The sequence below is a fragment of the Tamandua tetradactyla genome, chromosome 7 (genome assembly GCF_023851605.1).
Source record: "Tamandua tetradactyla isolate mTamTet1 chromosome 7, mTamTet1.pri, whole genome shotgun sequence".
Taxonomy (NCBI): Eukaryota; Metazoa; Chordata; class Mammalia; order Pilosa; family Myrmecophagidae; genus Tamandua; species Tamandua tetradactyla.
In genome coordinates this window covers 41190425-41214908 of record NC_135333.1, presented here as the reverse complement: position 1 = coordinate 41214908, position 24484 = coordinate 41190425, and the positions used below count along the sequence as shown (strand labels likewise).

Sequence of the window (24484 nt, the reverse complement as noted above, 5' to 3'; positions counted from 1 at the left end):
CTACCCCCGCGCAAAAGCCCTAAGTTCCATTGTGCAATGTGGGGGAGAGAATCATTCATAATTCAAGCACTGGGTTTTGGCCCCAGGAGACCCCATGTTAACAGGTCATCTCTGAGACCCTGGGGGACACATTTGGGAAGGAAAGTGAGACTCTCCCAGCCCCTTGCTGAGGAGATGCGACCCACCCCCCGCCCCCCACAAGAGCAGAGGGTTAGAAGACTATGTCCAGGTGAGGGGGGCCCTCAGGCATGCCCTACAAGTTGAGCGGCCTCAGACCCACAGAGGGGCTGGTCTAAACTTCCTCAAGCCACCTTACCTCACCCAAATGCCCCATTCTTACAGATGTCCACACACACCAGGCCACATTCCAGGGGGAGCTCTGGGGCCCCCAACGAGGAAAAGGTGTCCCAGTCTTGCACACAGCCTGGCTTAGCTGCAGGGAAATCACTGGTCACCTCCCTCAAAGAGGCAAACACCCCCAGGGCAGAGATGGGTCTGGACCCCGTGTGGCTGATCAGCTCACCCACCAGGTCTGCCCTCAGGCCTCCAGAGAGCAAGCCGCCACCCCAACTCGGGGGGACGGAGGAGCCCCCCATCATGCCTGCCCGACGTCCAGGCAGTTTGGGCTGCAGTCCAGCCCAACACCCCCAGCCCCAACCACGCTTGGCCGCCAAGGAAGACACTGAGCAGCAAGGAAACAGAGCTTGAAGGCTATTTTAAAGCTGTGAAAGTAGAGCTCTCAAGCAAGAATCCTCTTGGCACACAATTCGACAGGCCCAGCATTGGCCAAAAATAAAAATCAAGTGATAATCCTTAAATAACACTCCTTCCACCAGGCTCAGGCAGCATACCCAGGGCTACACAAAAGACCGCTTCTGCCAGGCCCGACCCGAGGGGAAGCCCCGTCACCTATGAAAGCCTCAGCCCTCACCCAGGCCAGCCACCTGGCCATGCTGCCTCCGGTTCACTCCTCCCGCCACCATCACCAGACCTTTCTAGAAGGCAAAGCCTGCCTTCCCTCTCTTGCTCCCCCCAAACACCTCGGCCAACTGCACACTGTCGCGTGCAGCCACCAGCAGCAGCCACTGCTGCCCTCTTCCCTCCTCAACCTTCTTCACTTTGGGAAAAGTAGTTCAAAACGGTCAGCTGCCCTGCTCACATCGCAGACTCTGCCTTTCTCCCCGACATCTGCTCACTGCAGTGTCAGGGACGCCTCCAAGCACGTGAGCTCCCCAGGAAGCAAAAGGGGCTCATACGAAACATGTGCCTGAAGACCAAACACCCGGCAGGAGAGGAGCAAAGGCAGGCACAGGATGGGGAGGCGGACAAGCTCGGGGAGGAGGCCCAGGGTGGGGGGCTTGAAGGATATAAGGAAGGGTGTTCCCAATAGAATGTACAATCCCACCTGCCTGTCTGTCCACCCACCCATCCCTCTACTCATCCACCCATATGTCCACACATCCAACCATCTGTCCATCCAGATGTACACTGGTCACCACGAGCTACCAGGCCCTAGACCCATGCAGTGGGAATCTGTAAATAAGCAGCACTACTTTCTCTCCACTCAAGTGAGGACAGCTTGGAGGAGATGAGACATGAACAAGGGGCCTCTGGAGCTAGAATATGCCAGGTGTTGCACCCATACATTCTCTGGGTGGCAAGGTCTCAGCAGGTAGGGACCACCCAGAGGTGGCAGAGGACAGGAGGATATGCCCAGATAAGTGGGATGACACCCTTCCCACAGCCCCCGGAGCTGCGGATGTGTTCAGTACGGGAGCGTGTGGCGAGTCGAAGAGAGCCCCACAGAAACAGGAGGGGCTGAGTTTAAACACAACCTTCCGGGCAGCATCTGCAGGCCAGGTCCCAAGGGGCAGGCCTGGGCAGCTGGTCAACCCCAGGCCTCGAATAGCCACCCTGCTTCTTTGGACACCTCCAGTAGCTGGCAGCTCCTGAGGCTCTTATGTTTTCTGAAGCCTTTGATGGTGAAGCAGGTCTTCCTTACCCCGAACCCAAACTGGCCACCAGCAACTCCCACCCCCTCCGTGGCCCCTCTGCTAAATCTCTGCATCACAAGGACGGCTCTCCATGCCGCAGAGGCGGTCGCCTGCCCTTCTCCCTCGTGCCCCCGACATGCTTCTCTAAGGAGTCCTCACGACACAATTCAACTGTCCCAACACACCGAACACCAAGTGTGGGCTGGGGGGAGACCCACAGAGCAGCCTGGGAGGCAGCACCATCACGCCACGGCCAGTGGGACAATGGCCACAAGATACCCAAATCCATGCCCCCAGAGCCTGGGAACGTGCCACCGTTCAAGGCAAATGGCACCACGCAGGTGCAATGGACAAGCCTGAGCAGGGAGGCTGTCCTGGGTTACCAGGGTGGGTCCTGAACGCAGGCCCAAGGGCCAAGTCAGAGCAGGAAATGGTGACGGAAGCAGAGTCAGAGGGAGAAGATGTGACATGGTTGGCAGTGAAGGCCGCAGAACAGGGCCAGGGGCCAAACAATGCAGTCACCCCAAGAAAGAGTTTCTCCCCGGAGCCTCCAGAAGGGACCAATGCCTGGCCACATCTTGTTTTTAGCCCAGTAAGACCCATGTCCAATGCTGACCTCCAGGCTGTGAGAGAACAAACGAATTGTTTTAAGCCATTATAGGTGAAAATGTGTTAGGGCAGCTGTCAGAAGCTAATACACAAGCACACCCAGGACCTAGTATGGAGGGGAAGGGGTAGGTTGGGAGCCCCTGCCCGTGTGTACAGGCCCCAACCCTGTGCCTCAGCTGCCTCACCTGTAAAACTGGGATCCTAGTTTCATCTCCTGCCCTCTGGGGTCACTGTGGAGAGGACATCAATCCCATAAAGCATGTGGAACATGCCAGGCACACCTGGCTGCTCTGGCATCAGCTGGCACTGCCTGGCTGACCCCCCGCCCCTGGCCTCCCTAAGACTACCGGCCGGGTCCCACCCTGGACTCAGAGCAGGCATGGGCCACCACCGAAACCAGGGTCGTGGCCCCTCGTCGGGGAGCTTCAGGTGGAGACAAAGGGAAGGAGAGTCTGTGAGTCTGTGGATGGAGGAGCACCTGTTCCACAAACTCAGGATGGGAGAAAGGAGCCCTGGAGGATGAGAAGGAGTGGCTGCCGCCTCTCTCCTCAGTGGCACAGCACTGACATTCCACCTTGTCCCGAGCCAAGGGCCAAGATCCAGAGGGACAAGGTTTTGTGGGGACTGCTTACATACAACCTGGGGACCCTTTTGTAAATTTTTTGTAAAATCACAACCCAGAATTAGGTCCAAATGTGAATATTTGTTTGGACTAATAAATGACAACAAATGCGAAATTTGAAAAAGCTGGCAAATATCATAAATGTTCCAAAACCCAGAGATATTGATATTTCTATTAATTGACTGCCCGACACACCTGTGACACTTCTTCCATATGTTTTTTTGGATGCAAATTCTTTGGCCACCTCTTCATAAGACAAGATCATCTATCTTTATATTTTCTCTGCCAAGCAAAACTCGTTTTCTCTGATTTAACAGCTCAGAAGAAAATCTCTTCCGGCTTCACAATTCAGTAGTGGTGACGCCAAGCCACTGTGGGGGATGCTGTCAAATCTGGGTCTGCCACGCTGCTCACAGGCTCGCACGGAACAAGCCCACGACTCTGATGGGTCTAACTTCTCGGGCTCCCATGGAAGGACAACATTCAGAGTAGGACGCGTGTGTGATTCACATGCCACATCTCCAGTGCATTCCGACTGAGGACGGGTGTGTGCTCTGGTTTTAGCCAGGCCTCGATGGAGCTAAGTCCACTTTCCACAGGAGCTGCAGCCCACCCGGAGGCCAGCGGGAGAGGGGCTTTGGGCTCTGCACACTGTCCTCCTCGACAGCCCCACACTGATCTGCTCAGTGTGATTTGCTCCCGCAGGCAGGGGTACTGTTCCTGGAACTGTTCCTGTACCAGGACAGCTAACAATTAACCCAGCTGGGGTACAGACACCTGAAAACCCATAAATATTGCCATAAGCCTCCCTTCAGCCAGACCCCGCCCCCCCCCCCCCCCAACCCCTGTTTTAAGTTCCTGGCTGCTTAAGCAAACACCATGCCCTGGGAGGCTTAAAGAACGGGGATTTAATGGTGCATGGTTTTGAGGTTAGGAAGAGCTCCAAACAAGGCGTCAAGGCAACACTTTCTTCCCACGACTGTGCCCTGGGGCTGGCCGTGGAGTCCTGGTCCCTGGCTCCTCTGCCACACGGAGATGCATACGGTGGTTTCCCCTGGCCTCCTGCTTCTCTTCCGGGATCAGCTGACTTTCAGCTTCTGAAATTCTGCTCATAAATGGGCTGCCCTTAACTGAAGCAGCCTTGTCAGAATCCTGCTGAGGGTGGGCCCACACCCACAGGATGGAATAGGTTTTAAGAACATGTTTTCTGGGGGTACATACAGCTTTACGCCACCACACCCTCAAATGCCCAAAGCACCCCAGCACCACTGCACACAAGAGGAGGCTGACAGTGGATGCTGGTGTGAGAAGAGGCAGGAGTCTCAATTGCCTGCAGCTAAAATCTCACTTTCCAACTGTAAGGCCACAGGACACCCGGCAAGGGCCCCACGGGGGGCTCCACTACAGATCAGCCTCTGGGGGTAAGGCCCAGCGAAAGGACCTTCATTTAGACCATGGGGTGGAGCAGCATTCTCACCCGCACCCCAACAAACCAGCCAGACCGCCGCGGAGGCAGCAAACCTCAGGGAACCAAGCCCCTCACGTCAAGAAGGGGGCTGAGGCCCCTAGAACCAAGCCCTCCCATGGCAGCATCCTGGGCAATAGCTCCTCTGGGCCACAAAGGTCCACATGGTGTTTGGTCATTGAGCCACTGTGACCCCATCCAGCCTACCTTCTCGTCTTGTGCGTCTCCCGCTCCCTCTGGAGGATAGAGCCCTGCCCTCACCACGGCCCACAGTATCCCAGAATAGCTACCCAGGGGGGCCCTAGAGAGAGATGGACACCCGAGGTTCTTGAAGGGACCTGGGGAGCACCAGAAAGAGCCTGCTGTCCTTTGGCACTTGGGGAGCCACCCGGAGGAGGCCACGTCTTTGCTGAGCAAAGGGCACTACATGCCTGGGCCGTACTCCTCAGGAACGGCCATCATCGCCTGCCCACCTGCATCTGTGCCAGGAACCCACCTTGGACAGAAGGGAGGCCAAGTCCCTGCCCCAGGCGCCCTACCCCCACACAGGAAGTTCTGCAGGCCATCCCAGCGACAGCAAAGAAGGGCAGCAAGCCACGGCACCTCCGCTCCTGAACCCAGTGCGAGGAGGAGCCCAGGGCGCCACCCTGCACCAGGAAGCCCCGCAGCCCCGGAGGGCTCCTAGGAGCACCTTCCTCCAAAACAGAACTCCATGCCTAGGTGCCTTTGGAGGTCTTGGTGTGCGTACACAGGGCCCAAGGATGGTAATTCCCAGACCCTGCACCCAGTAGATGCTCAATAAATACACACTACCATTAGGAAATGATGGAATCTTATGCATTTGTGCTCCAAAGGCAATAGTGGCTGAACTGTACTTTGAGCTAAGTGAAAATTATTGGCTGCTTTTAATTTATTTATGTGCTACTTTAACAAATTCAGTATCCTGTCTTCAGCCACGATTGCCAGAAATGCATTTCCATTTTGCAATCTTTGTTCCATGTCATTTTTCTCACTGTAACATTTGTGCTCTTCAATATTTAATAATGGAAAAAGCACTTGCAGGACTTTGACTATTTCCTCCCATCACCATGAAGAATAATTGTCTGCTTTCTGATAGAAAGTACTGCAGATAAGTGAATGGGATGGTAACACTGCGTGCTGAGGCATTATACAGAGCAGGGAGCTGAGGCCCTAAGTGATTAAATGTCCACAGCTTCCCACTAATTAGGGGCTGAGTCACCAGCAAAGGCCTGGAGTCCTGGCTCTGGACCAGAGCTCCTTCCACACTGGCTCTAGGTCAGAGCTCCTTCCACACCTGGCATCCTCCTGTTGACCAGGCACCACCCAAACCAGCAGCAGAAGGTTAATCGTACTCAGATTCCTTCCCTTTCTTGCATGCTATACTCCCTGGGTGCTGAGATGGAAGAGATGATGGAGTAAGGGGGAAGCTCCCCCTATGTAAAACCCCAACTCTGACTGTATTTTGCTGCAGTTCCCTCCATTCATTCATGGGTCTACAGCCAAGGCACTAGGCCAGTGCACGGCTAGAACACCAGTGAGCCCAGCCTACCCACTCACGGTCCGAGAGCCTGCGACTAAGTCTACTGGCAGACGGCGAGGACAAGGCCATTGCCCATCAAAAAGGAACACGTCAAGGAAATCACGCTCCATCCACACAGTGGAAGCAGATGAAAGTGGAACAAGGACTATCCTACGTGCTATTTGGAGTGATCTCCAGGATGTAAATGTAAGTGTGGAGAAAGTGTGAACATGCTGACATTCATCTAAGGGGAAGGTAAGAACTCAACTGCTTCTATGGAAAAAAAATCAATAGACAGATAAAGTAAAACTAAAAAGAAATTTGCTGTTTGTGGGGGAAGGGAGGCAACAGGAGTGGAAGTACAAGAAGAGAAACTTGAATTCTCTGAATTTACCTTGACTTTGGAACCATGTCAGAAAATTTAGATAGCTATAAAAATAAACCTGATTTTATTTCAAAAGAAATCTCTACACCATGGGTAATGGGACAAAAATGATTTCACGTACCTCCTCATCCAAGGCACTTAGACGGACACACCAGCACTTCTATGACTTTCGTGACAAAACTGTGTCACCTGAATCTCAACATGATGAAACAGGAGGCATACTCACCCTGAGTTACAAAATGACTCCCCAAAAATGCTACTGTCAGAAAACAAAGAAAGACTGAGCAATGTTCTGGATTAAATAAAGGAACATGAGAACTGAACCCAATGCATAATCTGGAACTTTCTTTTGCTAAAAGTACATAATTGGGACAATTGGTGAAATCTGAATAAGGTCTTAGATTAGATAATAGTATTGGATCAATATTAATCTCCTGATTTTGATAACTGTACTACAATTATGTAAGAGAATGCTCTTGCTTTTAGAGCCCAAGGGGCATTAAATACGCAAGTACTTCTCAAAAAAGCTCAAAAGATAGAGAGAGATACAATGGATGGACAATGGACAGATGGACGGATGGAAGAATGGATGATGATAGACGAACAATGAATAAATGATAGATGACTAGATGATAAAGAGATGGTGAGAGATAACAGCTGAATGGATGGACGCATAGATAGACACATAAATAACAGATGGATGATACAGAAATGGTAGACAGACAGACAGATAATAGATGGACAGATGATAAGCAGGTGTGTGGATGGAAAATGGACAGATGATGGATCGCTAGATCACTAGACTGATAGATCAGGAAGAAGGGGTAGGGAGGGAAGATACAGCAAATGTGGTGTGCTGGTTTGAAAGGATGTATGTCCTCCCTAGAAAAGCCATGTTTTAAATCCCATTTCATAAAGGCAGAATAATCCCTATTCAGTATTGTATCTTTGAGTCTGTGGTTAGATCATCTCCCTGGAGATGTGATTTGATCAAGAGTGGTTGTTAAGCTGGATTAGGGGACGACATGTCTCCACCCATTTGAGTGGGTCTTATAAGTTTCTAGAGTCCTATAAAAGAGGAAACATTTTGGAGAATGAAAGAGATTCGGAGAGAGCAGAGAATGCTGTAGCACAACAAAGCAGAGTCCATGAGCCAGCGACCTTTGGAGATGAAGGAAAACGTCTCCGGGGGAGCACATGAAACAGGAAGCCAAGAGAGAAAGCTAGCAGATGACACCATGCTCACCATGTGCCCTTCCAGCCGAGAGAAAAACCCTGACTGTGTTTGCCATGTACCTTCTCACTTGAGAGAGAAACCCTGAACTTCATCAACCTTCTTAAATCAAGGTATCTTTCTCTGGATGCCTGTGATTGGACATTTCTATAGACTTGTTTAATTGGGACATTTTCTCAGCCTTAGAACTGTAAACTAGCAACTTATTAAATTCACCTTTTTAAAAGTCATTTGTTTCTGGTATATTGCATTCTGGCAGCTAGCAAACTAGAACATGTGGGAAAACATTAACTTTCAAGAGAATAATCTGGGTAAAAAGTAAAAGGGAATTCTTTTAACTATTTTTATAGGTTTTCTGTGAATTTAAAATTGTGTCAAAATTATAAGTTAAAAGAGAAAAATGGCAATCCAAAAAAAAATCAATAGTAAAAAGAAATGAGTCCAACTTTGAACGGCATTGATGACACAGCCCAGGGAAAAAAACACCAACTCTCCCAAGTAGCTTTAAAACACAGTAATCTGACTGTACATTCTTAGCAAGATATACCCCAAGGACAAACAACTACAAGCAAACAGAAACAAGTTTTTAGTTATCCTATGGTTGGCAATTGTGTTATTTTATTCTGAGTCTGTTGTGTGTTACTACAGGGTTAAAACAAATGAACAGTTGTGGTGCCACTCACTGCGAACCAGGATCTTCCACATACACAAAAGATAAAGATAAAAAGTTTGATGAGATTAAGGTCTAGAAGTGACTTTTAATTACCCATGTGAACTCATGATATCCCAGTACTGTCCACTGAAAAGCCATAGGAACAATTACCAACCAGTGGCGATGAGTACCCTAGAACCCTTATTTAGTTTCTAAAAACCATTTTCCACAAAAGCAAGCAGAGCTCTTTGGAGATATGGTTAATTCCAGGACTGGGACAGAAAAATTTAATCTGGAATATCTTGTCAGAGCAAGAAGTAAGGGATCCATCACGGACACTGGGGTCATGTCAGAAAGACTCAGAAGCCCCTTACAGAGGCTCCCACAGCCCAGAAACGGGACCCGCTGAGCACTGATAATGTAGTAACAGCAGTGCATTAAAACACACTGAGTAGACTTAGGTCCACGGTCTCGTGAAGACACCCAGACACTACCAGCATCACTCACTGGCCACCAGTGGAGGCGCTCTAAGCAGAGAGCAACGTCTTCTTTTGAAACTGGAAAATAAAGGGAGGAATCAAGCATGCTACTGCTTTTCCTATAGGCTCGCTCTCAGGGTAACCAAACAGTTTACAAAGGGGGGGTTGTTTTCAGAAACGTGTCAGGGAATAAATGGAGAAAGAGTGACAAGAGAGGAAAACCACAATTCTGTAACCTCGACATAATGGACTGAAGCACCCACCACCAAGTCCCCCACCGTTAGTACAGAGGCTACTCCATGGGAAGCAGGCACCCCAAACAAAGGCGTCTCCCCACCGGGAGATCAGCTGAATCTAATCAAGCCTCGAGTTCTCACCACCAATGTACAATGTACAGTTGAGAACATGAGACATCACACCTTAAATCCATAGGGGCACAAGTGGCAAAATCCAGTGTGGGAAACCACCCAACAAATGACCCGGTTTCCTCAACAAAAGAAAAAAAGAAGGGAGATGTAGAGAGAACCCACAGGGCAGATGACTTAAAGATATGCCAGTCTCTCACAATGGACGGATCTTGCTTGGCTGTTGATTCAAAGAGAGTTGTGCAACATTATGAGATAGTCAGGGAAATATGAACTTAAGATATGTATTTGATGATATGAAAGAAAATTAAGTATTTTAGTTGTAATGTTGTACTCATTTTAAAACCACACTCAGGTGCAGGTTGGAATATCTGCAGATGAACCGTAAGATGGCTGGGGGTTGCTTCGGCATGATGGGGGACATGGTAAGGAGGAGGGGGTGGGTGCAGGGAACCAGCCTGGCTGTGAACTGGTTACTGTTGAAGCTGTGGCAGGCACATGAGCTGTTCATTACATGTTTGCTCTATTTCTGTGTATACTCAAAGTTTTCCATAATTAAAAAGAGATGTCTGTAATTACTATCCCACACGCTGTCAACATTGAACCCTATAATTTTACCACATAAGCTAAACAAAAGGAGCAAAACACGCCAAGGACAGAAGTTACAAGCGCTGGTCCAGAAGAGCCCAGCAGTGATGCCCTGTGGCGAGGGCGGCCTCTTCCAGCATGCTCACATCTGTGCTCACAGACACACACTCGCTCACACACAGGATTCACGAGCGTACCCCTAGTCGGCCCCTGCAGGTTCTGGGGTCCTCATTTTGCAATCTGGTCCCAACCTCTCTCAAAACGAATTTAGGCTGCTGGGGGTTCCACTGACCCTGCTCACTCCTCTCCCTGCCTGGAGACTCATGTGCCCCTTGCCCTCAGGCCAGACAGACCCTTTGGCCAACATCCTCATAATCTCTCTCCTTTCCTGGGGGCACTTGGCTCTGTTGGTTCATCGAGCCACGAGAAACAGTCAAAGTTTGACCACTCTGACCCAGACACAGGCAATCTCATTGTGGTGTGGCTGGTGCCGGGCAGCGGCTCTTTGACCCGCCATGGGTTTCTCCATGCTGCTGCAGGGCCCAACCATGAGGCCTGTGGAACAACGGCCAGAGGCACAGCTCCCACCACCCTCCCCAACTGCCCACTCATGCAGGGACCCCGCCCAGTCCAGCGGAATCTCTGCTGCCATACCTATGTGGGCCCAAGGTCCCAGGTCAGCCCCCAGGTGTCAGCCAGCAGGCCCTGGACAGAGCAGCCCAGCCCCGCCCGCCTGGGCCAGCTTCATGGGACCCTCAGGCTCAGGGGACAGTAGTGTGGCCCCAGATCTGCCTCAAAACCCAGGAATCCAGCAGTAGGAAGGCTGCTGAGGGGGAGCTCAGCCAGTCGGGTGTGTGTGCACACAGGCACACTCATACACATGTATGCACAATGTACACCTGTACTCACACATGTGAGTGCATCATACAGTGAACTATCACCACACTCACACATCCTCTCTCAACACTCTTATACACATACACTCTCACAGTCACCTACTCACATGCATAATCATGTTCACTTACACATCCATGTTTACATAAACACTCACAAATACATTCACAAAAATACTCTTACACATACAATTATACACTCACACATATGCTCACATACACACAATCATTTGTACAAATACAAACACACTCATACACATATTCACGTACACACATACATATACCCCCTCCCACTTATACTCACACACACACACACACACTTATCACTAGCACTGTTGCATCACCTGGAAAACCCACAGAGATGTGTGGATTGCCCATGACCACAGGGTGAGTATGCTGACACACCCTAGCCAGGCTCCTCCCCCAAGTCACAGGGCTTGCAGGTGTGGCAGGCAGGAAAGCCCAGGAGGTGCACACCTGCAGTTGTGCCCTCCTGGCCTCAAAGCAGGGGAGTGATGCAGACCCCTGGCACTGCCCAGCCACGCCCTGGTCACAGAGGGCCCTGAGGCCTGCCCAACAAGGAGGCAAGGGCTTTAAGAAAAGGTAGGCAGCTCTGGAGTATCGGCAGCATTCAGTCAGTGCTGAACCCTGGATCTACACTAAAATGGACGGTCCTTATCCGCTGGTATTTGCCAAGGATTTCCCACGGGCAGGCCCTGGGCTAGGAAGAAGGAAATCCAGGAAAGGGGCTGCCCCCAGCCTGCAGGGCACGCTAGTTAGATGACAGTGACAAGAACAGAACACCAGGGCACAACCCTTCCCACCAAGACGCCCACATGTGCCCAGGGAGCACAGCCGAGGGGTGCTGACTGTGGAGACCCGAGCCAGGGAAAGCGTGTGCAAGGGCAGAGTGCCAGGAGTCAACACACCCAGTGCCTGGCCGGCCTGGTGAGCGGGGAGGGCAGGTAGGCCAGCTCCACCACGAGGACAGGCAGTCATGTTCTGAAAGCCCTACCATGGTCCCCAACTCCCCAGCACCTAGGCTAGCAGCAGGGTGCCTTGCTCAACCCCCACGTAATGCCTCAGTTTCCTGCTGGATAAACAGGAAGGACCCACAGAGACAGGCTGAGCGAATGTGTCTAAAGGCCCTTCTGAAATGATCTTTGCTATTACCATTGCCCAGAATCCAAAACCCCAACAAGCAGCAAGCGTAAACAGCTCCGATGCCTCTTTTTGGAGCCCCATGGACAAAGGGGACAAAAAGTCAGTGAAATCGCCCAGCCCTCCTGCACTGCCTGAGGTATAAACTAAGCAAAACGAGAACACTTCAGATTCCCCCAAAAAGCATAACACTGATAAAGTCTGAGCTCTCCAGGGAAAGGCAATGTACCAGATTTGCTAAAACAACAGAATTTTCATAGAACATTCTGTTCACTCCCCAGGAGTGTCTCTGCCATCTCGAGGAGTGGCTCCACGGCCATGCACACGAAAGCCAGTCTTGGTGAGGCTGCCGGTGGGAGAGACACATTCAGAAGGCAAAAGTCCATCTGTGATGTGCAGGGACACCTGACCCTCAGTGGTCACAGCAGGACCTTGCCTGTCCCCACCGCAAGCCCAACCACAGCCGGTGAGGACATCGTCAGCCCAGGCCCCCAGAAACGCACCCTCACTAGCCCACGCCCCCGACCTCAGCCTACCTCCCCCTCAGCACCATCCTGAACTTACGTAAAAAGTGTTTTTCCAACAAGGCAATTTCCAGGTGACCTTTGATCTCATTTAGTCTGTCGAACTCGGTCCGGTTAAAGTCCTGCACTCCTGTGGCCATAATGAGTGTCCCCGGGCCAGCCTAGGAGAGAAGTACAGAGCTCAGTAGGAGCAGTGGGGACGCCCTGCACCCACTGTCCTCTGAGAGCGTCCCAAGAACATGGGAGAGAGCTGGGCCCAGGCCGTGATGGGATTCCCAGACCCCTGCAGGACATCTGGACATGGGAGGGATGTGAACACCAGCAGTGAGAGCCACCCATGCCCGCTGGGCCTGCAGGGCACAGTGCAGCTCAGCCAACTTGGACGCTACGGGAGAGCGATTGACGCACCCTGGTTTGCACGTGTTCCCCATCTCACTTGCACCCCTGGGTAAACAGTACAGACCCCGTTGTAAACAGTACAGACCGATGGTGCTACTTTCAGCTAAGGTGTGGCCCAGCTCAAAGGGGCTGGGCCTTAAATCAGATTCCTGGGGGTCTCATGGGGAAAGCCTCAAGCAAGAGTCAGCATAAGCCCACTGATAAGGGAGAAGACAGCACCGAGAACGGGCATGCCGAGGGACCCAGGGATGCCGGCAGCCTGACAGCAGCCCTGCCGATCCCAGAAGCAGGCCTTCCACTTCCGAAACAGCGAGACAATAAGCCCCTGTCACGTAAGCCAGCCCATGGTGGGGTATTTGTCATGGCAGCCTGGAGAACTGAGACAGATGTCCCTCGAGTCACTGCAAGGTGGACTTGAATGAATCAAAATTATTCAATTATTCAAAAGCATGAGGCTAAACCTTGTGAACAGCTACCGATCCTGATCCCAGGCTGCAGAGGGAAGAAAACCCCTAAAGCCACCACCTCGTGCTCTGGGAGCTGCAGTAACGAGACTCCGTGCCCTGGGAGCTACAGTAACGGGACTCCGTGCCCTGGGAGCTGCAGTAACAGGAGGGGAGACTGGGGGAAAGGGGAGGTCCACATGGGGTAAAGCAGAAGCCTGTGCACCCTGTGCGGGGAGAGCTCTGGGAGAGCTGGGGCCTGAACCTTAAACAGGGACCTGTGTTTCCATTCCATAGATGCTAGTTAAAACCTCCACCGCTGACATTTACACACCAATGTTTATAGCAGCATTATTAACAATTACCAAGAGATGGAAACAGCCAAAATGTCCATCAGCAGACAGTTGACTAAACAAACTATGACATTTACATAAGATGGACTATTATGCAGCTGTAAGATCGAATAAAGTTATGAAGTAGGTAACAACATGAATGGACCTTAAGGACATTACGCTGAGTGTGATTAGCCAGAAACAAAAGGACAAATGCTGTATGGTCTCAATGATATGAACTGACATTAGTGAATAAACTTGGAATATTTCCTTGGTAACAGAGACCATCAGGAGACAGAAATAGGGTGAGATATTGGGTAATTGGAGCTGAAGGGATACAGATTGTGCAACAGGACTGAATATAAAAACTCAGAAATGGACAGCACAATATTACCTAACTGTAACGTAATTATGTTAAAACACTGAATGAAGCTGCGTGTGAGAATGATAGACGTAGGAGGGCTGGGGACATAAATGAAATCAGAAAGATAGATGGTAAACATCAAGATAGTATAATCTAGGAATGCCTAGAGTGTATAATAATAGTGAAATGTACAATGTACAAATTTTAAAAATGTTTTTGCATGAGAAAGAACAAAGGAATGTCATTATTGCAGGGTGCTGAAAATAGATGATAATTAATACTTTAAAATGGCACCTTATGTGTGAGACTAAAGCAAAAAATGTTTGTTACAAAATTTAGATTTTTGACTAGAGCATTTCCTAATATAACTCACGTAAATAGTTTGATTGAATGTCATAAGTACTTGGAATCTCAGGTAGCACGAGATTTTGTTGGTTTCTCCAGAGTGATGCCCCGATGAATCCCAGAGTGATTTGATCAGTGACTGGAAAAGTATTTGCAAGCCCCCTTCAGGGAATGGTGAGAGTGGGGAGAAATTCAACTTCCCCAGGTTGAATTCTTGATATTCTCACAAGCAGTGTGGACAACCAAAGCTATAGGCTGAGCCCCCAATCTTGGGGTTTGTTCATATGAAACTTAACCCCACAAAGGATAGGTCAAGTCTACTTAAAATTTAGGCCTAAGAGTCACCCCCAAGAGAGCCTCTTTTGTTGCTCAGATGTGGCCTCTCTCTTCAGCCAACATGATGAACAGTCTCACCACCCTTCCCCTCTCTGCGATGACTCCCAGGGGTGTGGACCTTCCTGGCAACGTGGGACAGAGATCCTGGAATGGGCTGAGACTCAGCATCAAGGGACTGAGAAAAACCCTAGAATGAGCTGAGAATTAACATCAAGGGATTGAGAGAACCTTCTCGACCAAAGGGGGAAGAGTGAAATGAGACTAAGTATCAATGGCTGAGCGATTCCAAACAGAGTTGAGAGGTTATCCTGGAGGTTATTCTTAGGCATTAAGTAGATATCACCTTGTTGTTCAAGATGTAGCGGAGAGGCTGGAGGGAACTGCCTGAAAATGTAGAGCTGTGTTCCAGTAGCCATGTTTCTTGATGATAATTGAACAATGATATAGCTTTCACAATGAGACTCTGTGAATGTGAAAACCTTGTGTCTGATGTTCCTTTTAGCTACTTTATCAAGAGAAGAGTAGAACATATGGAATAAAAATAAATAATCGGGGGGAACAAATGTTAAAATAAATTTAGTTTGAAATGCTAGTGGTAAATGAAAGCGAGGGGTAAGGGGTATGGTATGTATAATCTTTTTTTTTCTCTGTTATCATTTTATTTCTTTTTCTGTTGTCTTTTTCTTTTTCTAAATCGATGCAAATGTTCTAAGAAATGATGAATATGCAACTATGTGATGATATTAAGAATTACTGATTGTATATGTAGAATGGAATGATATCTTAATGTTTTAATTTTTTTTAATTAATAAAAAAAGTTTTAAAAAAAGTTAAAAAAAAAAAACCTCCACTGCTGTCACCCCAGCTCGAAGTGCCACTGTGGTGTGGGGGTCTCTCTGTGCTATGAGCTCCCAGGCTCAGGAGAGATGGCCTTTCGGTGCCCTGCCAATGAGGGAAAGGACAGGTGCCCATGTACCCGTCCTGCTGTCGGGCTCAGCTCACTGAAGACAGGATATTTACCCGTTGATGTCTGAGGATCACATGCTGTGGCTGAGCAGCCCACAAAGGGTGCAGTGTGAACAGGGTGGGGGCCAAAAGCACTGGTCACATTGGGTAGGAAAGGGGTCTCAGCACTGAAAATCACTGCTGTCGTCTGCTCATCAGTGAGGAGATGGCAAAACAGACCTGGTCTTCAGCCATGTAAGTGTAACTGACTTTATGTTGGGTCCTGCCTGGTGGGGACACCCAGCTTGGGCAGGGCTGGCCTAGGCGCTGAGTGACTACTAGGTAAAGATGGGCATCTCTGAGACCACAGCCCAGGAAAAAAGAACAAGCTTCATGGAGCCAGTAGGTTCTGGGCACAGTCCTCGGCTGCATTTGCCCCCGTCCTGGGGCTTGACCTCTAGGACATCCCAAGAGCACAGGGACCCCATGTGTCCACCCATCCACCACGTGGCAGTGACCAAAGGCAGCTGACCCCAAAAGCCCTTTCCATGCCCCGATGGTGGCAGCTGTGCTGTGCTGTGGGGGCCCGGTGGGAGCAGCTTGGGATCACTTCTGGCACAGGTGCTGGTCGAGAGGAGGAGAGGAACGTGGGCAGCTCCTCTCTGAGAGCCCGGACAGGCTCAGGAACTTCTCGGCCCCCAGAGCACACATCTGTGCAGGCTGAAGCTCCAGAAGTGCTGCAGAGAGCAAACCCCGTGCCCTCCGCCTGGTCCAGCAAGAGTAGGTGCAAACTCTGGTCCTCAGATTAACAAACCAAGTCTGAATCCCCGGCAGGGGGTGGCGGGGGCTCACGGTGTGGGCGCCAGGCCCGACTCAACCTCAGTTTCATTCCCTTCTGTCCAATGGGGAGTCAGACACGGCCAGGCCCATGAGCTTGCAGAGGGGTCCTGAACAAGAGTGCCCGTGAGCAGCACCCACTAGGCATGGTCCTCCTCCTGCCCACCCCTCACACACACTAAATCAAATCCCAGGAGGTGGAAGTATCACAAAACCGATGGCTGAGGCCCCTCTCCCTGTGCACTGGGGCTACTTGTTTTACGCCCTCATTTCCTAGATGCAGCTATGAAAATCGTAAAGGCGAAACAATAAGATATCTGGGATTTGTTGAGATGAGCAGTGGCGGGACATCATCAGCCATTGGTCAGTGGCTAGGAGCAGGTTGTGGCCATAAGTGGAATGCCTATGGGCACCTAGTACCCATCCCTCAATTCCAAGTACATGTGACATCTCCATTATAAAAACAGGGATGTGCTGGCCACAAGCCATCTGCATCCTTCCTTCCGCTTCAGGTACCCTGGGGCACTGGCTGGCACACTCCCTTGCACCCTGAGTCCCCCCCAGTGCTGCAGCCCTGACCGCCACCTACCAGCTGCTTCTACCTTGGCCCGTGTCAGAAGCACGCACCCCAATTTTCCGTGTCTCCATTTTCTGTTTCCCTTTGCCTTTGTCTTCTGAAAGCTCTCCCCTCTTTCATTATGTGGTGGTCAAACCCAGCCTACTCCCCAACCCTGTAAGCCCACCCAAGGCCACCGAGGCCCACAGGCTGGTCTCAGGAGTGGGCGGATCATGCACTTGGCCTTAAAATGAAGTATCGAGGCCAGCTCACTCAGAAGCCTGATTCACAGTCCTGAACCCTTCCACTGTCTTGTTCCACAAGGGCCACCACTCGAGATCCCATATGCTAGTTTTAACTGACTCCCTCTGTTCACAGTCAGTATCTCCCCTAAAGATACTGTTTCAGTTTGCTAAAGCTGCCAAAATGCAATATACCAGAAATGGGGTGGCTTTTAACAATGGGATTTATTAAGTTAGAAGGTACAATTCTAAGCCATGGAAATGTCCAAATTAAGGCATCAAGAAGCGGGTATCTTCTCTTAACAAAGGCAGTTGGCATCTGGGGTTCCTCTGTCATGTGGGATGGCATCTGCTCACCCTTCAATCCCGGGATGTGTTCCTTCTAGGTTCCATGTGTCCTTGCTTGCTTCTCCAGGGACACCTCTCTGAGTTCTCCATGTCCTGAGGTCTTCTCTTAGTGTCTTGGGCATTTCTCTCTCTGCGTCCTTCACTCAGTTTTTCCTCTCTGCTCTCTGCATCTGTCTCTGTGTTTTCTGTCTTCATTTGCTTCATAAAAGACTCCAGCAAAGGAATAAGACCCACTTTGAATTTGGCGGGTCTCACCTCCATGGAAACAACCTAATCAAAAGCCCCCCCCCCCAATAGGCCTGCACCCACAAGAATGGATTAGAGGAGCACGGCTTTTCTGGGGTACATAACAGATTCCAATAACCGGGCCACCCCCGGTCCACCAGTCTCTGCGTCCTGTCTGCCGTCTGCAGAGAGTGGCCCTGGAACAGTGACTGAGGGGCAGGGGCAGGCCCCAGCTAGGCAGGACCAACGAACCCACCCGGGAAATGACCAGGCCACTGGTCATCTCTGGGTTAGCAACCTAACCCAGACAGCTCATAAGACACGACCACTGCCCACTGAGCCCTGAGGTGTGCGCTCCACAGCGCCCCAGGCTGGAGCTGCCATCACCACTTCGAATTTACAGGTCCTTCCTGGGATTCTTTCAAGTGACACGGAACCAGGAGTCCCTCTCCCAGAGATGGCATACCAGGCTAGGGGCAGGGGGCTTTAGTCCTGAGCATGGTGAGAAGGGAGCAGGGCCAAGAGCAGACAGGACCCCCTTTATTTCCCAGGGCTGTACTACTTTACACCCCAAAACCGTTCTCACAGAGAGATGTCTGCGCCCAGGGACAGAGAAAGGAACTGAGGAGAGGCGCCCAGCACCAGGGACCAGCCAAGGGCCTGCCCACCCTCATTCCAAGGACCCCACTACCATGGTAGGGAGGGGCCGGGTGTGCTCATTGCTGTCTACACACCTCAAAGCCTGTGGGGAAAGGTCCCAGAGCCCTCAAACCCAAACCAGTGCCCACCCTCACGGGGTGCAGGCAAGGTAGATGTGAAGGGGAGCACAGCAGGAGGATGGGCAGGCGAAGAGGAGGGGGGCGAATGGGGCTGCAGGGTAAATGGGGCTGCGAGGTAAACAGGGCTGGCGGCATGAGTGGGACCGGGGGTGTGAGTGGGGCCAGGGGCGTGAGTGGGGCCAGGGGCGTGAGTGGGGCCAGGGGAGGGTGTGAGCAAGGCCAGGATTGTGAGAGGGGCTGGGATTGGGGGGTGCAGCAGGGTGGGGGGGTGTGAGTGGGGCTGGGGGTGTGAGTGAGGCTAGAGGCGTGAGTGGGGCTGGGGGCATGAGCAGGGTGGGGGGTGGTGAGCAGGGCAGGAGGGCGTGAGCGGGGCGGGGGTGTGTGAATGGGGAGAGGGGTGTGAGTAGGATTAGGGGCGTGAGTGGGGCCGGGGGTGTAAGCAGGGTTGGGGGTGGTGAGCAGAGCGGGAGGGTGTGAGCGGGGAGAGGGGTGTGAGTGGGACTGGGGGTGTGAGCGGGGCGGGGGTATGAGCAGGGTTGGGGAGGTGAGCGAGGAGGGGGTGTGAGTGGGACTGGGGGTGAGTAAGGCTGGCAGCCTCTGGGAGCAGGACTGCGGGCAGGAGGACAGGGCCCTGCTTGGCCCTAGCTGTCATGTGACCTTGGCTGTGACTTAACTGCCCAGGGGCTCAGCTTCCTTGTTGGCCAAAGAGGGTGACACATCAGAGCCGGGCCTGGGCTGTGGCGAGGGGGCACCACAGGCTGACCTTGTCCTGCAGGAGCGGGCTGGTGGGGGCAACAACTGGCGAGTTTGGGGGACGAAGCCACAGTGGCTGGGCAGCCTGGGGAAGCAGGTTGCTGGTGCCCACCCGGCCCCACCCAAGTGGGGAGACAAGAAAGGAAGGAGAGGGGCCTGGGCGAGGGTGTCTCCCACCCACTCTTGGGCACCCCGCCCGGCCCCTGGAGCCACCTGCCGCCCAGGACCCCTCCCCACCCCTCCTTCCCTCCCTGCCTTGTCAGTCACCCCCATCCTTGCCACGAGACCCACAGGTGGCCACGAGAAAGAGTGCGGGAGTGTAGCCTAAACCCACACTGTCACACCTCGGGGACACAGCTTCCCGCCCCTGGGTTGTGGGAATCAGGGCCCTTGCCACCCTACAGCAGGACACACCGCCATGAGGAAGGGAGGCTGGGCCAGAGAGTGCATGGGGACAGGCACAAGTTGGCCGAGAGCTATTGGGAGATAGTGGAGGTGCTGCCCCCTGTTCGTGCTCAAAAGCACCAGGGCCCCGGGCTGGGCGGGGAGTGGGCTGTGTGGGACAGCTGGCAGCTCTCGTACGGCGCCGCGTGGACTCCCCCCATACCCCAGCTATCCCACACGGGCGTGCTCACAGCGCTGAGCCAGCGCCAGGCAGTGTCCCCACAGATGATGGCCACGTGGACGCGGGCCAGCCAACTGCGGACTGGAGTAGGGCCGACAGCGGCAACCCGGGGCTCAGGGAAGGGAGCCAGAACCAGGCGCCTCCACTCCATGGGATTCCATTTCCGTGAAACCTCCGGATTCGTGGCGGCTGGGGCTGGGGACGGAGAATGGGGAGCACCTGTTAACGGGCAGGGGGTTTCTTTTTAAATGAAATGATGAAAATGTTCTAATATTAGAGAATGGTGATATCCGCACAGCCCTATGAACATACCCACAATGATGAGTGTGCTTTTGGGGGGCGAATGGTGTGGCGTACACATTGTCTCAGGAGAGCTGACAGGTGACGAGGGCCCAGGCGCTGCTCCTGCGCTCAGGGCTTCCCTGGAGGCGGCGGAGGCCGCAGCTGTGCCCAAGGAGGACAGCGGGCACCAGGCGTGAGAGGATCCCACCTCGTGGCCCTGCCTGGAAGCAGCACTGGCAAGCAGGGCCCTGAGACGGGCTGGTGAGGGAAGGAACACATTCTACCTGTTCCCGGAACGTGGCTGCAAGAGGAGGATTTCAATCAATGAATATTTCATGCTCATTAATAATTACCAAATCTGTAGGCCTACCAAGTGTGAGACACCGGCTAAGCACTCTCACCGCCACCGTTCCCTATTAACTGAGGACGCTGAGGCTCAGGGTCAGGATTAGACTAGGGTGGGCAATGCCCTTGGTGTCTCCACTGCCAGCGGCTGGCCTGGGGCCCAACACAAGGTCTGCTTGCCTGCCATACTGACCCCACAGCAGGTGCCCCCGCCCCATCCAACGCCGGCGTCAGAATCCTGCCAGGGCTCCCTCTCTTGCACCTCCTTTGCCCACTGCCTCAAGGACAGGGACTCCAGGTCTATGCTCGGACCCCACCACGCCCCCTCCAGCAACTGCACCCCCTTCCTCAGCTGAGAGGGTGGCAGCAACCCCCATCCAACCAAGCAGACTGCACAGCCTGCACCACCCTCCAGGCCCGAGCTTGCCTCCCCAGTGGCCCCCCTACCCCCTTCACCACCGGACCCTGAACACTCTTCCCAGGCCCTGGCCAGCCCCCACCATGCCATACCCGCACAGCCCCTCTCCCCCATACTCTCCCACCTCAGGCTCCGCCTCCAGAAAACCTTCAGCTCTGCCCCCACTCCCCGGGACTGACCAGCTTTGCTACTGCCCTTCCCCTGCCCAGGAGGCCACGGAGGCCCCCCTTGCCCACCCAACATGGATCCTCAGCCAGGCCAAGATCCCACAGTTCCGCAGCCACTGCGCCCCCTGCTCCAGGGCAGGGTGTGGGCCGGGAGACCGAAACCCCCATTGTGGAGCCCTGCCATGCCAAGCACATGCAGCCCCGGGCACCACGCCCTCAGGGCACCCTTGGCCCAGGCCCAGCTGCTGCGTCCTGGCGGAAGCCCCCAGGCTCCAGGCCCTGTGGGCCAGGCAGGGTGCCCTGACGCTAATTCCTCGGATCCGCCCAGCACCCCAAGTGGCAGCACAGCCATGCTGGGAGCATGCCCTGGGCTTCGTGGCTAGTACATGGCCAAGTCAGATTTGAGTCCACAGGTGGGCTCCGGGGACCAGCTCCTCTTCCCGTTTCGCCCCCTCTCAGACACCCACAAGGAAGCGGGAGGGCCTGGGCCTCTATCTAGACTGTGCCTGGAGCAAGGCAGGTGCCACTGAGCCCTGACTACACAGACAAACGGACAGAGCATGGAAGCTGGGGGAAGAATCAAGCTTCAGCCTCACTGTACATGTGCCTTCTCACCTGTCCCCGCCCGTGCTGAGCACAGAACCTGGCAGGGGATTTTTCTTCCTGCTCAGCCCAAAGTCCATCACCCGAGGAGATGGCCCTCGGCCCTCAAGGCCCCCTTTCGCCCTCATAGCCTTGCTCCTCTGCAGGCTGGCTGCAGCAGGGGGCACAGCAAGCAGGCGCTCACACCCCACCCAGGCCAGCAATAGAAGCAGGAGCAGGGGTGGGCACCAGGGCAGGAGCAGAAGCAGAGGCTGAGGCAAGGGAGGGCACAGAGGCAGGGGTGGAGGCCAGGGCAAAGACGGGGCAGAGGCGGAGGCCAGGGAAAAGACGGGGCAGAGGCGGAGGCCAGGGCAGAGACAGGAGCAGGGGCGGGCACCGGGGCAGGGTTGGAGGCCAGGGCAGAGACTGGGGCAGGGGCGGGCACCAGGGCAGAGCACTCACTCCCTAGTCAGGGTGGCTGGGGAGCCGTGCCCAGCTCTTAGGAAGCAGCGCTGGTGAATTATTCATTCCTGCCAGGGGCAAAAGCTCAACCACTGCCCTATTAGAAAGCATTAATAATACAGGGAGGCAATGAGGCAGGTGCTCACAGACCACACCTGGAAAGAGACCTCGGTGAGGAAACAAGGGGCCATCAACAGCAGTGTCCACACTCACGGGTCATCCTCATGGGCACAGGGTGGTTCTGAGCGTCCCTGTGGAGCAGGGGGGCAGGACACAGGCAGCTGCACCCACATGCTGAGCCCAGAGCCACGGAGAGCCCACCACCCCGCCCACTGCCCCACCCCCACCCCATGATGAAGCCCAGGCATCTCAAAAGGCCAGGGGTTCAGGCCTGGGCTGCAGAGCCTAGCGGGGGGTCAGTGAGTTCCCACTGCTCACATGAGGGGCACCACTGGCCAGCCCTCAGGGCCTGGCGAAACATGAGGAGGGCTGATACTGGGGTCAGCCAGCTATTGGGGCTGGTGACCTGCACTCCAACATGGCCAGACGGACAAAGCCACACAGTTCCCCAGCAGTACTCCAGAACCCCCACACACTTTATTTTTAATTTTTTAAAACATTTTCTAACATGAAATATAATATATATAAGAAAGCAATAAATTTTAAAGTACAATGTAACAAGTGGTTATTGAACATATTTTAGAATTTAGTACGGGTTACAGTTCCACAATTTTAAGTTTTTCTTTCTAGCTGCTCTAAAACACTGGAGACTAAAAGAAATATCAGTATAATGTTGCAGCAATCATACTCATTTGTTAAATCCTATCTTCTCTGTTATAACTCCTCCTCCTCCTTTGATCCTTCTCCCAACCTTCAGGAATATTAGGGCTTTTTCATGTTGAAAAGAGATGTCAACAATATAGGATAGGGGGATGGGACTAGTTGATGCTCTAGAGAGGCTGGGCCTTCTGGGTCTCAGGACTTATCTGGCCTAGGAACCATCTGGAGAGTGTAAGTTTCTGGAAAGTTACTCTAGCACACGGAACCTTTGCAGAATCTGACAGAACCCTAGGTGTTCTTTAGGGTTGGCAGGAATGGTTTTGGTTGGGGTTTGGCAAACCACTGTAAGTAGCAATGTCTAACTGAAGCTTGCACAGGAGTGACCTCCAGAGTAGCCTCTCAACTCTATTTGAACTCTCTCAGCCACTGATGCTTTATTTGTTCCACATCTTTTCCCCCTTTTGGTCAGGATGAAACTGTTGATCCCACAGTGCCAGGACCAGACTCACCCCTGGGAGTCATCTCCCACACTGCCAGGGAGACTTTCACCCCAGAATGTCATGTCCCACATAGTCCCCCCCGCCAACTTAAATGCTCCCAGGGTCAGGCCTGGGGTCGGCACCATTCCCCCACCAGAAGTGTGCCAGCCACTGACAAAAACCCATCAGGAAGGCAGAGCAAGGCAGCCCATGGGTAAAGCCTCAACAACACGAAAGCTGTTTCCCACAGGCCCGGGGAGGGGTCTCCTCCCTGATGGGTGCACAGGGGGGGCAGGGCTGGCGTGAGAGGACCCATGTGAGGTGGTGCACAGCCCCAAGCTGCCACTCACCAGCCCGGGCCGGCTGAGTTTGGCAGCACCCCCTCCCACCCTCGGGGGGATGGAGGCACATAGGCATACTCACGGGGTCCCTCAGCTCCTCACTGTCCCGCGGCGAGGTCCGAGGTGCTTTCAGGGGAATCTCATCGCCACATTCGGTATCCGAGGCATTGGGAGACTCTGCCAGATCGAGGAAGTCGTCTCTCTTGTGACCTCTGAACCTGATTTTGTCCAGCCTCCTTAGCATGTTCAGCACTGAGCCCCTCTGCTTCACCCTGACATGACGGTGGGGGTTCCTGGAAAAGAGGGGGCAGCAGGGTCACTCCCAGCTCCCTGGATACCTTCCGGCCCCGCAGTTCTAACGCGGCACAGTGGCCCATGTCCTTGGGGGTACCGTCACAGGCTCACAGAGCAGCCCACAGATGCCAGGACAGGCAAGCAGGAAGAGCATCTATGACAAGAAGGGGACGAGGGCTGACCGCTCCTCAAGGTCTTAACAAGCAACCGTGGAGAACACGGCTGAGGCGGCCCCATGCCACCCAGGGCAGCAGCCGACACCCAGCAGAGGGCGCGGCAGCCCTGTGGGTGAGC

At 53.1% G+C, this 24484-nt stretch overlaps 1 protein-coding gene across 5 annotated transcripts in view; it reads right to left on the bottom strand.

Annotated features, from left to right (window-relative positions):
• The window catches only part of GRAMD4 (GRAM domain containing 4), a 96328-nt gene that overhangs the window by 30162 nt on the left and 41682 nt on the right, over positions 1–24484 (bottom strand). For all 5 annotated transcript variants that reach the window (XM_077169196.1, XM_077169194.1, XM_077169192.1 and 2 more), the window contains exons 2-3: positions 23979–24189; positions 12552–12672 (exon numbers count right to left, since the gene is read on the bottom strand). In XM_077169196.1, coding sequence (XP_077025311.1) covers positions 12552–12672; positions 23979–24140 — 283 coding nt within the window. In that variant the 5' untranslated portion in view covers positions 24141–24189. The remainder of the gene's footprint in view (positions 1–12551; positions 12673–23978; positions 24190–24484) is intronic.